Raw genomic sequence first — 13,793 nt, 5'->3', positions numbered from 1 at the left:
TACCTGCCAATGCAAGGGACACTGGTTCGAGCCCTGGTCTGGGAAGATCGCACATGCCATGGAGCAACTAAGCTGTGTGCCACAACTACTGAGCCCACGTGCCACAATTACTGAAGCCTGTGTGCCTAGAGCCCATGCGCTGCAACGAGAGAAGCCACCACAATAAGCCCCTGCACTGCAATGAAGAGTAGACCCCGCCTGCCGCAACTAGAGAAAGCCTGCACGCAGCAACGAAGACCCAATGCAGCCAAAGATAAATTAAAAAAAAAAAAGGCCAAATAACAGTATATAGACCGGTCTGCCCTGTAGCAATCAGAAAAAAAGTCTTTGATCAGTGTTGGCTGCAAGCTCTACAAACACTGGTCTATGGTCACAATCAAAAGACAATTCCCACTCATATATAATGTTTAAAAGATGAGGGCTTCCTTGGTGGCGCAGTGGTTGAGAGTCTGCCTGCCAATGCAGGGGACGCGGGTTCGTGCCCCGGTCCAGGAAGATCCCACATGCCGCGGAGCGGCTGGGCACGTGAGCCATGGCCGCTGAGCCTGCGCGTCCAGAGTCTGCGCTCCGCAACGGGAGAGGCCACAACAGTGAGAGGCCCACGTACCGCAAAAAAAAAAAAAAAGATGAGTGGTCCACTCAGCTTTTCTGGTCACACATCCACCACCATTCAATATTCCATTAAACATTTAAACAGCAACATTTTCAAGCACTAAGGGACAAATCTATATTTGTCTCCAAAAAAATAAACGAAGAAAAAAAGATTCATCTACACCTTGAAAAAATAAATTATTTTCCAGAACTGACTGAAGTAACCTTATTTAACAAATACCTCTTAAGTGCCTGCTGCCTACTGTGTGCCAGGGTTCAGACTTAGAAATTTCTCATTTTAAATGGGAAATCTTATAATGACAACCAACACAGAAATGCTAGTGGGCCTAACCCTCTCCCTAGGTCACTACAATAACAGCAGCGCCTGTATCATGACTTTCCTGTCTCCTTTCTCCCACTCCGTAATGTGATCCCCTTCAGGGCTGAATCTTTTTCATACTGGTAACGTCTTTCATTCTGGAGTGTTAGTCTGGTTCCTGGCACAACAGTTCTCAATTCTTGCTGCACATTGAGATTACCTGTGGAACCCAAGCCCTACCTCCTGAGCCAGTGTGCCCAGGGTAGGCCTGGGCCTTGTAACAAAGCATACAAATCCAAACTATACAGGTGATTCTAATGAGACTCACTGTCAGAGCACTAAGGACTCAATAAAGACCAGCTGGATCCAAGCATGCCACGAACCAGATAATTCTACCTCTGAAATGTCTCTGCTACCCTGTTTTCAATTCCCAAACTTTTGATTCTTCTCTTGCATTTCCTAACCTGATTAATGGCAGCCCAAACCACCCCACACTTCCAGGCTAGAAACCTTAAAGAAGCTTCCAGAAGCAAAACCTCAAAATCAACTCCAATTTCTCTTTCTCCTTCACCCTCTTCGTCCAGTTATCACTAAGTCCTGTTGATTCTTTGTCTGCAATGTGCCTTAAGCCCAATTACTTTCCAGTACCCTAAGTTAAAGCCCATTCTAGCTCAGACTATTTCAGTAGCTTCCTAATTGATCTTTTGCCTCCTGTTCTCCCATTACACCCTCTTTATCTTTTTTTTAAACAAGATTGCTATGTCCATATTACACTTCTAGTCAAATACCTTCCATGTATATACACTTATTTACTTGTATTTCTAAGAACATTCTCTAGAAGAATATACAAGAAACTGGTAACACTGGTTTCTTTTGGGAGAGGAACTTTTGCAGCTAGGAGACATGGGTGAGAGGGAGACTTTATGCACCCTTTTGAATTTTGAATACCTTTTCAATTTTGTACCATCTAAATGTGCTGCTTCTTCACAAAAAAACAAACTAAACCCAAAACAACAAAAGCAAAAACACCTCCTATAGCTTCTACCAAAACCAAAAAACGGAACAACACCCAATATGGCAACTGTGACCTTTGACAATCTGGTCATAACCTGTTTTCTAACATCAATTCTCAACCATCCTCCCAATGCCACCCCGCCAGCCCAAACTACGCTCTAGCTACAAAACAGCTGTAGTTTGGGAAGTCTTCTACTGTGCATTTGCTGATCCCTCAATCTGGAGAGCCTTGCCAATCTTCTCCTCACTTGCCTCAGTTTATTGAAAAACCCATCTCTCGGGGCCTGACTCCATGCTTACACAATATCTAACGTTTCTGTTCCTGTGCATATGTGTACCTTCTCCCCCAGACGGTGAAACTGCAAGGCTAAAGTCTATTTTGTTCGTGGTCTTTTCCCCAGCACCTGTCAAGGACTAACAGGAAACAACCAGTAAACAATGAATTCAGTTGACTGTACTGATAAGTTAGAATACCAACATTCTGATAAAGCAACTTTCATCTGAGAACTACAAAAAGAGAATGAACCCACTGGGGATAAGGGTGGGGGGGTGCAGGGATAAACTGGGAGATTGGGATTGACATATATACATTACTATATATAAAACAGATTAACTATTAAGAACCTACTGCGTAGCACAGGGAACTCTACTCAACACTCTGTAATGGCCTATACGGGAAAGGAATCTAAACAAAGAGTGGATACATGTATAACATTCACTTTGCTGTATACCTGAAACTAACATAACATTGTAAATCAACTATACCCCAATAAAAATTAAAAAAAAAAAAAGAGAGAGAGAGAGAGAGAGAATGAACCATTATCTCATCCTAGAGTTGCACAAGGTGTTGTGCCCTCTTCTCACAGACTGTTAAAATAAGGCTGGATGGAAAGAGCCTTGAAAAGGAGTCTTGGAGATGACACAGCTCCCAGCTTTCTTTGCCACTAACTGGCTGTAGGACACTGGCCAAATAACTTCTCTAAACTTTAGTTTTCTCATCTGTGAAAGAAAGGGCAGGAGGACAAATTCTCTCGAGAGTTCCTTTTTCTAAGATATAAGATTCTGGGATTCTAAGTCACATTGCAAGAAAAGGGAGCCTGTTTTAGAAACTCTTTATAAAATAAAAGCTAACAGATACAGCTATATTTTACTTTTCATATACAATAGTGCATTTACTGCATGAACTAGTTTTGAAACAAAGGCTCCATTTCAGGCTTCTCAATTTATCCTTTCCCCTTAGTACACCACCTTATGTATGTTTTCAGAGAAGTTTTGATAATGATCCAGAGGGTAAAAACACTGCCCCATGCCCTTTTACTTCAGTTTTAACCACCAGACTAGAATGTTGGAAAAGTTTTTTTCTCCTTCAGGCCACTGACAAAAAGGCAGGCCAACCATTTCTCAATTTGAAATTCTGATGAAAGAATAAAAGATAGTTATAGATTAATTGGCTTCACTGAATTCAGACAATCTGTAAATTATTTAATATGTATGTATAGAATGTATTCACAAAACACACCAAAGACCATTGATTGTTCAGTGAATTCAGGGTACATGAACAAGAAAATAAGATCAGCGTTGCAGCTCAAGAACCAAGAGAAGTGAATTTTTAAAAACAATACATGCATAAATGACACCTCTGTTTAGACTTTCTCATTTCATAGAAACACTGATGACCATATTACCAATTAGTATTCAAACTAGAGGCCAGGAACAGTTTTCCAGCTCTAATGTAAATAGCTCAAATCTATTTTCTTATTCAAAACTGCTATCCAAACATTGATGTGAAAACAGAAGCATTTTTTGTTGGCTTCATTCAGCACAGCTAACCTTTTGCATCTACCTCAAATGACAGCACAGACAAATTTTGATAAGTCAAAAAACCTACTGGAGATGGCATCCTTGAAAGATCGAAATGTACAGTCACAGTAGTACAAAAAGAAAGAAGTTTCCTCTTCATGAGAGAATGAGTAAAAAGAAATGAGTAAAAGAAAAATCAGTGCAAAAATGTGTTGGAACTGGCTTGAGTCAAAATAGTACTCGGTCCCTCAACAGAAAGCACTCTTTGTAGTAAGTCACTTTTGCAGTCTCTGGCAAAGTTTTTGCAGTCATTTTGTAACCCTTGGGATTCATACCAACAATTCAATCCGTCCTAGAACTATTCACCAGCTACAAACTTACTCACCTCAAAAACAACTGTTTAAGAACCTAGTAAACTTATAAATTGTTAAATGTGACAGACTCAAGATCAACAATAAGCTTACTGATGAGAGTAATTTCATAGCAAATGGAAACGTATAAATTAGTATAACCTTTCTGGAGGGAGCTACACTAACATTTAAATCAGAAACCTTTCAAAAGTTCACAGCCTTTGACTCAGGATCTCCTCTTCAAGGAATTTATCCTAAGGAAATACTTACATGTAGAGGTATTCACTCTAGTGTTACTTGTAACAGAAAATTGGAAATAATCTAAATAAATAAAAATAGAGGGCTTCATGTACTATATACACAGTAAAATATGATAGCTATGCTTATTACGGAAGTATGCTCAAGCTACATTACATAACAATAACATTACAGAGCAGAATACACACTAACCCAATCTTATTTACTAATATGTATACATACAATTGTATATACACAAAGGCTAGAAGAAACCATACTGACTATAATTGAGTTATGAGTTACAGGTATTTTACACTGTGCTTTTGTGAACATGTATTACTTTTTTTATTATTATTATTTATTTATTTATTTTTGGCTCCGTTGGGGCTTCGTTGCTGCGCGTGGGCTTTCTCTAGTTGTGTTGAGCAGGGGTTGCTCTTTGTTCTGGTGCGTGGGCTTCTCATTGCAGTGGCTTCTCTTGTTGCAGAGCACGGGCTCTAGGCGCGCAGGCTTCAGTAGTTGCAGCACACGGGCTCAGTAGTTGTGGCTCGTGGGCTCTAGAGCACAGGCTCATTAGTAGTGGCGCACGGGCTTAGTTGCTCCGTGGCATGTGGGATCTTCCCGGACCAGGGCTCGAACCCGTGTCCCCTGCATTGGCAGGCGGATTCTTAACCACTGCGCCACCAGGGAAGCCCCATGTATTACTTTTATAAGCGCAAAACAAAACCATTTATTTAAAAGCACTAGATGCGCAAGAGAAAACTTAGGTTCAAGTTCCAGCTTTGATACTAACCTTACTGATGAGTCAGCCTCATAGATGAGGAAATAGATGCAGATTAAGCAGAAATAAGAGCAACTATTTCATAGTTAAAAGATTAAATAAGGTAAAATATAAAAATACACTGTAAAATCTAGGGACTTCCCTGGTGGTGCAGTGGTTAAGAATCCACCTGCCAACGCAGGGGACACAGGTTCGAGCCCTGATCCCGGAAGATTCCACATGCCACGGAGCAACTAAGCCCAAGAGCCACAACTACTAAAGCCCGCAAGCCTAGAGCCCATGCTCCACAACAAGAGAAGCCACCGCAATGAGAAGCCTGCCCACAGCAACGAAGAGTAGCCCCCGCTGTCTGCAACTAGAGAAAAGCCCTCGCGCAGCAACGAAGACCCAACGCAGCCAAAAAAAATAAGTAAAATCTAAAGCACTGTATATGTATAAAACACTGGTAAGTTGAACCATTTTTGTGTCAGATATTGAATAAATGTTTAGGAGAAAACAGAGTGAAGTATTTCCCACTCTTTAAAGAAAAGGTTCTGCTCCCTCATCCCCACCCCATCCACCGAAATCCTGTTTGGGATCCCATTCAAAAGTATTTAGCATCTTTTCTTCTTTAAAATTTTAAACTGAAAGATCTGTGCCACTTGTCAACTTAAGTTTAAATGAGTAAGTGTGTTATCAGCCCAATGCCTCCTGCAGTTGGTCAGCTTTTGCAAAAAAGTTTTGATTTATGATGCAATTCTGTAAACTGTGAATTGTTTAATAACAGGAAACAAATGATTTTAGACCTCAGAGAGATAGAAAACTATCAGATTTTTAAAATATTTGACAACTCTCAAACAAGACAGATCACTGAATTTTATTACTAATGATAAAAATTAGGATCTAGGTAACCAGTTCTTAAAATGAGACCAAAAGTTATCACTAATTTTGAAAGGCAAACCCACAAGGCACACCATTTTTCAACTGACTAGAAAAGTAAAATTTCTTTAGAAAGAAACTGTCAACTTACCTTTCCAAAGCATTTCCCTAAAAATTCTGAACCTAAAGCCCCATGTAAGGCCTCTCTAAAAGGCACGGGGACCTATATAAAATGAATTTGCCATTTAGTTTGAAGTTGACATAAACGTTTATTCAAACCTGACATAGGCCTTTATTCAAAGGACATGGTTGTAGGTCAAATACTCTGACCTGGTGTAGTACTTCTTGAGTCACACACAAGTACAAACTCCATTTGGATACTGTTGCAACCATTCAGGTTATGTATTGCCCAGTTCCAGAAAGCAGTGCTAAAGTTCAGGAACAGCCTCCTCCAATCCAGGTTCCCCCAACTCCCTCAACACCCTGCCCCCCCAAAAAAACCCCCACAGCACAACCAGTTAACATCTACATCTTATCTTCTGCTACAATTTAAAATCTTTTAACAAAAGTATATTTTCTAAAAAAGTATAAACAGTCATGCTTTTAAAATGCAATTACTTGCTCTATAAAAAAAAGATTTATCCAGATTCCTTTAGGAGATTATTAACAAATTGAGAGAGAAGCTGGAAGTTAGGAAAATTTAAAACTAAGCTCAAGAATTTCTAGATTAAAGACTGAACAAAGGAAAAGTAGTTCTGACAGTATAACAAATGAGGAAATGACTTTAAAAATAATGTGCCTTATAAGAACCTTATGAAAAGTACAATATATAGCAAAATGAGAAAAATATTGGGGAGCAGGAGTTTAAGAAACAAACAGCAAAATTCCTCTATCCATCAACCCTATAATCTATTTATTACAGAATGACAGAATACTCAGAAGAGTCAGAGGACTAGTCAGTGGCTATTTTTTTGTCAGTAGCTTCTTAAACCCTGATGTTTCTGAGTCCTAGAAGGCTCTTCTACTGAACCCACAACTCTCACACTTCCTTAACATTCCACAATTTTCTCTTGAAAGCACACAATTATGAAATCCAGCATATTTAAAGTACTGATTGATCTCAGAACTTACATATCTGATTGCTGACATTTAAAAAAGATTTCCCCCTCTATTAATTATATTAATGATATATAAACATTATATATTAATGATATAAAATATATAAAAAACAACTATATTGCTCATAAAGTTGCAAAGTTACAATATGACCCAATGATTCCATTTCTAGGTATATACCCAAGAGAATACATATGTTCACAAAAAAGCCTACACATAAATGTGTCACAGCAGCACTATTCACAACAGCCAAAAAAGTGGAAACAACCCAATGCCCATTAATAGATCAATTTTTTTAACGTGGTATACCCATACAATGGAATATTATTCAGCCATAAAAAGGAATGAAGTACTGATACATGCTACAATGTGGGTAAATCTTGAAAATCTTATGCTAAGTGAAAAAAGCCAGACACAAAAGACAGCATATTATATGATTCCATTTATATGAAATGTCCAGAATAGGCAATCTGTAGAGTCAGAATCTACTTTCTGTTGCCAGGGATTGAGGGAGGGGAGTTGGGAAGTGACTGCTAACAGGTAGGAGTTTTCTTTTGGGGTGATGAATACGTTCTGGAACTAGTTAGTGGTGGTGGCTGCACAACCTTGTGAATGTTGTGCTACTGAATTTTTCACTTTAAAAGGTAAATGTTATGGCAGGTGAAAAAAATTCAGTCAGGGTTATGTCTGCTGTCAACAGGTGGATCAGACTGAATTTTGACCTTCAGAAAATTATGACTATATAATGAGACTAGTTTCCTGACACAGCTTGAAATCTAGATGAGGAAAATTCGAAAGAGGGCTTCTTGAAAGGTTGAAATTAGCACGCACACACACTCTCCCAAGGTGACTAGTACTTTGTTAAAAGGACAACTCACTTTCAGATATAGAGGTTCTACCAAATACATTAAAATTACCATGACTGTTGGAAAACATCAAATTCTGCCTAATCAATTCACTTCCTAAATAAAATTTTTATCTTTATATTGTTTGTGTAATCCTCATACCTTAAGACAACTACTTTTTTCTTTTCTTTTGGCCATGCCTCGTGGCTTGCAGGATCTTAGTTCCCTGACCAGGGATTGAACCTGTACCCCTAGCAGTGGAAGCACGGAGTCTTAAACACTAGACCGCCAGGGAATTCCCAAGACAACTACTTTTAAGACTGTATTACTCACAAATACACTTCAAATTCCTGGCCACAATCAAAATTATATCTAAAGGCTAGAATTTTTCATTTCTTTTTAAGGTTTCAATTTAATCAAGCTTAAATAAAATAAACACTGTGCAGTTTTAAAAGAATTACTTTACAAGTCAGTATTCAGAAGTCAGAACTTACATGGCATACACCATGCTGTCTTTTTTCCAATAAACTGTTGTTTAGTATGCAGAGGAGTTTTTTTGCACTGTAGTGAGTCATAGAGTGAATAAAGAAGTTGTGCACACACACACATCCCCATACCCTTGAGCAAGAAAAGCATTACCAGAACGCTTTAACAGTACCAGAAGACAGATGGGTTTTGAATTCACCTATCTTGTCAAGAAAACGTAACCGGTGGTGTAACGGAAAGAGGACTGGAATGGGGAATCTTGGTGCTAGTCCTAATTCTGCCCTTAACTAGTGGAGTAACCTTAGCAGAGTGATTTGACCCTCTGTTGTGTCTTCAGTAAAATGAAAGAATTGGATTGCAAGGTTCCTAAGTCTTACAACTCTCAACAGTCTTTGATTCTATTGTTAATTGGCGTAGGGCTGTGCGAGGCCCAGCAGTTACACGCTAGGCAGTTCTCATATTTTTACGTACTTAGGCAACCATGCCATATAGAGTAATAAGAGAACTCAGTATTAGTCACAGGGAAGAAGGAAAAAGTGTGCATAGCTCCTGCTGGTACTGGTTTACTCCTGTTGGACCTAATAAAGAGAAAGCACCTCTGCCAATTTTCCAGGGGATAGGAGTAGTTCTTATGTCTCACCACACCCACCATAGTTGGTTTTTCCTAAAAGAAATCCAGTGGGACTCTACAAAAATGTTGTAAAGCACCAAGTACTTTTAGTCACTGCATGACTAATACAACAGACCAATTCTAAATTAAAGAAATAAATCAGCTTTCTCTTTCTAATACAAAAGAAATAAACAGCTTTCATTCCAAACAAAGAGTCCTAGATGACCACAGTGAGTTGCACAGATAACTTAGCAATAAACACAGTGTCAACCCAAAGAAAATGAATTATCTACAGAACTAGAAGGTTCAAAGCACTGAGGTTCAACATAACATTATTATTCGACATAGCCTTTTTTTTTTTTGGCTCCTCCGCACAGCTTGTGTGATCGCAGTTCCCCGACCAGTGATGGAACACAGGTCACGGCAGTGACAGCACCAAATCCTAACCACTAGGCCACCAGGGAACTCCCTCCACATAGCCCTTTAATGAAATTCAGTTTACCACTCCAACTTCCAGAGTAAAAAGCAGTATTAAAAACTCACTGAGGGCTTCCCTGGTGGCACAGTGGTTGAGAGTCCGCCTGCCGATGCAGGGGACACGGGTTCGTGTCCCGGTCCGGGAAGATCCCACATGCCGCGGAGCGGCTGGACCCGTGAGCCATGGCCGCTGAGCCTGCGCGTCCAGAGCCTGTGCTCCGCAACGGGAGAGGCCACAACAGTGAGAGGCCCTCATACCGCAAAAAAAAAAAAAAAAAAAAAAACTCACTGAGACTCATCACCTCTTTCACGGCAAAAGATAATCAGACCTGCCTGGGATGGGATGGTGTCAATAAAACAGAAGTCACCATCATACGGACTGGATTGTGGAAACCAAAGATCAAATGAGGCCAACTCAGAAGTTGTATCAGGTGGCTCCCAAGAAGGCTTTCTGGAATAACTCCTCCAAAACAGTCCTAGCTAGAGAACCTGTGTTCCCTGATTTGCATGCAACTCTCTCTCTTAAAACGGCTCTTTGTCAAATATGGCCACAGACCACATAAGCAATCATCTGTCTGGTTATGCCCAGCAACATTCCTTTCAAGAGGGGTACAGAGCTGTAGTTCTTAATCTAGTACCCCTTCATGGACCTCTAGGTGGCACATGGATGGACTTCACGGGGTCAGTGAAGTCCCCAAGGACCTATGCAAACTTTTGTCTCTCTGCACATTTTGGGGGCAAAAGAGCCCTTGGGCAGTAAACCAAGAGGCTGTGAACCAAGGAAAGTTAAGAACTACTGGTGGTTTAGAGACAGATGTAAAACAGAACAAATCTCCTGACGGTGCCCATGTAAATAAGACAGGAAGTAATGCCCATTATTTGAGATGCAAAATAACAAAGGGTGCTGTCTTTTCAAAACAAAAAGAAAATATGATATGATGGTCGGAAGTTCTTGAGGGTCAGGTATTCCACTCCCTTCATCCTCTAGTCTAGATGAGGAAAATGAGCTGAGAGGCTCTTATCCAAAACCACAGATCACAGAGTGGCAAAGCTGAGCACCAAACCAGGCCAGATTTCTGCCAGGATGGTATGTTTATACTTTTTTCAGAATGGTTTTGACCAAAATTTTCCTTATGAATACCCCACTCCATTAAGAAGGTAGCCTTCAAAAAATTTTAAATCAAGCTTCAGCCTAGAAATTTGACACATTAAAATATCCAAATCATAAATCAAATCACAAATCTTTCAAATAAGCCAGCACATAACAGATTTATAAGGCAGAACCTTAGTGGCTCAATATCCCCTATCCTGCTGCACTATAAGTGCGACTTGAAAAAGCAGCACAGGTCACAAGCTTCTAATTGTGAAGTGCCTCAACTGTAATGAAAAGCGACAGCCACTGACAGACCTTTAAAAAAGATACCGAGTCAGGGTCAAGCTGACTTTAGAGTGGATTTGTAGGACTTCAGTTTGCAAGTTCCCACAGGGAAATTTACTCAATACTCTGTAATGACCTATATGGGAAAAGAATCTAAAAAAGAATGGGTATATGTATAACTGATTCACTTTGCTGTAGAGCAGACACTAACGCAACACTGTCAATCAACTATACTCCAATAAAAATCAAAAAAAAAATTTGCAAGTTCCCTTCTGAGGAGTCTTAAGTGTTGCCTAAATACCAACTGATTTTTTTCAACCCAGGTAATGGAGACTTTCATGAATTAAACTGATAACCACTTTTCTAGTTCTATGTTCACAAAGAGTACATGAGTAGAAGCAAAGATAATAAGCAGTTATTCTAAGACCAAATTAAAAAATAATTATGGTCATAAAGTTACAGGTCCATTTGTTCCAATGCCTAACTTTGCCTCAGAATATGAAATTTAAAGTAATCAAAATAATCTCACCTGAGAAGTGAAACCAAAGCGACATCTGAACCTAAGTTCAATGACAACATGTCCTTCAATTACAAAGGAAGTGCTTTATTTATTAAAAGAGACTTAACGGCGTAGGATTCTATGGCATACGCACTGCCTCCAAAGACATACAATATGGTAAAGTTTCTGATCGCTTGTGAATTATATTTAGCCATTTCTGCAAGCTCTAACTCTAGACTCCCAAACCCTAAGGTGTAACTGGAATGGGCCATTGGAAGCACCTGTGGCCTTTAAAGGCTTTAACCAATTCTCAACGCTTTCTTGGCCGCAGTCTAGAAGAGGGTTTGACCATTCTATTTTGGGTCAAGAAGACTCTCTTACACCCCAAGTGACCTCAAGTGGGCAAGATCAGTTTGGAAGAATGCACTGCGAGTGATTTTTCACCAGGCCAGCGGCCTCCGCTGCGAGACTTCCAAAAGGATGTAGATCTGGTCTCGATCGAGACGACGAAAGAATGCGGCTGGGCTGTGTGGGGCTCACGACAGCCAGTCGGCTCGGGATCCCGCTGCCCGCGGCCGGACTGTGGCGTCAGGAGCGTGAAGAAGCAGGGATCCCCGGGGCATGCAGAGGGAGGAGAGAGGGCGGGAGCCAGAGCGAGGTTCGGAGACTGCAGGTGTCGCCGGGGGAGGGGACGAGATCGTCCGGGGCTGGCACTACCAAGTGACTAACAGTGCGGTTCCGGACTCGGGCAAACTGGTCACATTCTCAGGCTGTGTGACCTTGAGCGTGTGGCTCGCCCGCTTTGCGCCTCAATTTCCTCATCTCTAAAATGGGGGTTGTTCAAGCGGAAAACGCACCTTGGATCGCTTGGCAAGGCGCCTGGCACATAGTAAGCGCTCCGTACAAATGAGCTACTACTGGCTCTCGGGCTCCTCTTACCGCCCGGAGGAGCGAGGAAAGCCCCGAGCAGGGGAGTCCCCAGGAGGCGGATCCCGGGCTGGGAAGGGGGGTCCTGGCCGGGCACTCACCGAGCACGTCTGCCGAGCGGTGCCGGGCTACGAAGCACGCATCGTCTCCGTAGCACGCGCCCTTCTTAAGGAGGCCCTTACGGAAGTCCTTGCCGAAGCCGCAGCCGGCCGTCACGAGCCCGTAGTCGCCGCCGCCGCTGCCGCCGGCCCTGGGGTCGGTCTGCGAGAGGCCGCCGAGCACGGCGCGGGCCACCAGTCGCCCGTACGAGAGGACCGAGAACATCGCCGCCGCCGCCCCCCCGAGGAGGCGGGGGGCCCGGGGAGCAGAAGGACGCGGAGGCCCGGAGCCGGCTCTCTCCTCAGCCGCAGCCGCGCCGCCGCCGGGACGCTCCTCAAGGCGGCGCGCAGTCGCCGCCGCCCCTTCCCGACGCGCGGGGCCTCGCACACGCTCCGCCGCGCGCACTGGAGCCAGAGCGAGGTCAGAACCGGCGGCTCCTCCGCCTCAGCCCGACTGGGGTCCCGGCTGCAGCCACCGCTGCCGCCGCCATCTTCCACTCCGCTAGCGTGTTCCGGGCCTCGCCGGCAGCACCGCCCCCTTTGTGGCCACGCCTCTAGCCCCGCCCACGGCCGCTGCTTAGGCCCAAGCCCCGCCTCCTCGGCTCGGTGCCCTACGCAGCCACAGAGGTCGAGCGTGCGCAGAGGATGTGGACACAATGTCTCTTGGGAGTTGTAGTCCAAGAGTTGTAGTCGCTTTTTTACTTCACTGCCTAGCTTCAAGGACCTAGGAGGATTCCCCAGACGCGGGACCTAAGTTAAAATACCGAGAATTACAGGTGGGCTGTTTTCTCCCCTGCTTTAACCATATCTTTTAAAAGCTACTGTTTTAAATAACGCCACTATTCCTTGAAAGAAAAACCTGGAAGAAAGTATCGGGTCACATATCATTATTCTGTAGTATATATATTAAGAAACTGAAGTACACTAATCTAGTGACACCTCCAGAACTTATATATTGGAAGGGTTTAGGGGAGGCAATCTGTTTGGAAAGAAGAGCCGTTTTGCATAATGTTTAGGAAAATTCGAGAAAATACTGTATGTTCCTATTAGACGGTTGGGTGAGGATGGAGGGTTAGTGATGGAGATTCAGGCACGGCCACTGCAGCCATGTCATACAGAAGTGTTTCAGACTTTCAGACGGTTCTGCCAAGTGGGGAATAAAAAATTCTAGGCCCCAAATTTCTTTGTCTCAAATCTTAATTTTCTTGAAGGTCCACCTAGCTAAACAGGTCTTCTTCCCACCTCTGACTTGGGTGCTCAGAGAGGTCATGCAGTGCCAAAGACTTGTAAAGATGAGGGCCCTGCCTCTCTACTCCCACAGCTGCCACCTCTTCTCATCAGAAGGACAACTCTTAGCAAGAAAGGCAAAAAAAAAAAAAAAAAAACACAAAGGCAGCTCCCCTACTT

At 42.5% G+C, this 13,793-nt stretch overlaps 1 protein-coding gene across 1 annotated transcript in view; it reads right to left on the bottom strand.

The window, feature by feature from the left end:
* Nucleotides 1–12,897, bottom strand: part of PPTC7 (protein phosphatase targeting COQ7) — a 38,815-nt gene extending 25,918 nt beyond the window's left edge. The window contains exon 1 of the mRNA XM_060170791.1: nt 12,390–12,897. Coding sequence (XP_060026774.1) covers nt 12,390–12,612 — 223 coding nt within the window. The 5' untranslated portion in view covers nt 12,613–12,897. The remainder of the gene's footprint in view (nt 1–12,389) is intronic.
* Nucleotides 12,898–13,793: the final 896 nt, after the last annotated feature.

This window comes from Lagenorhynchus albirostris, chromosome 14 (assembly GCF_949774975.1).
Source record: "Lagenorhynchus albirostris chromosome 14, mLagAlb1.1, whole genome shotgun sequence".
Classification (NCBI taxonomy): Eukaryota; Metazoa; Chordata; class Mammalia; order Artiodactyla; family Delphinidae; genus Lagenorhynchus; species Lagenorhynchus albirostris.
Note: the sequence above shows the minus strand (reverse complement) of the source record. Positions and strands in the feature narration are given on the sequence as shown.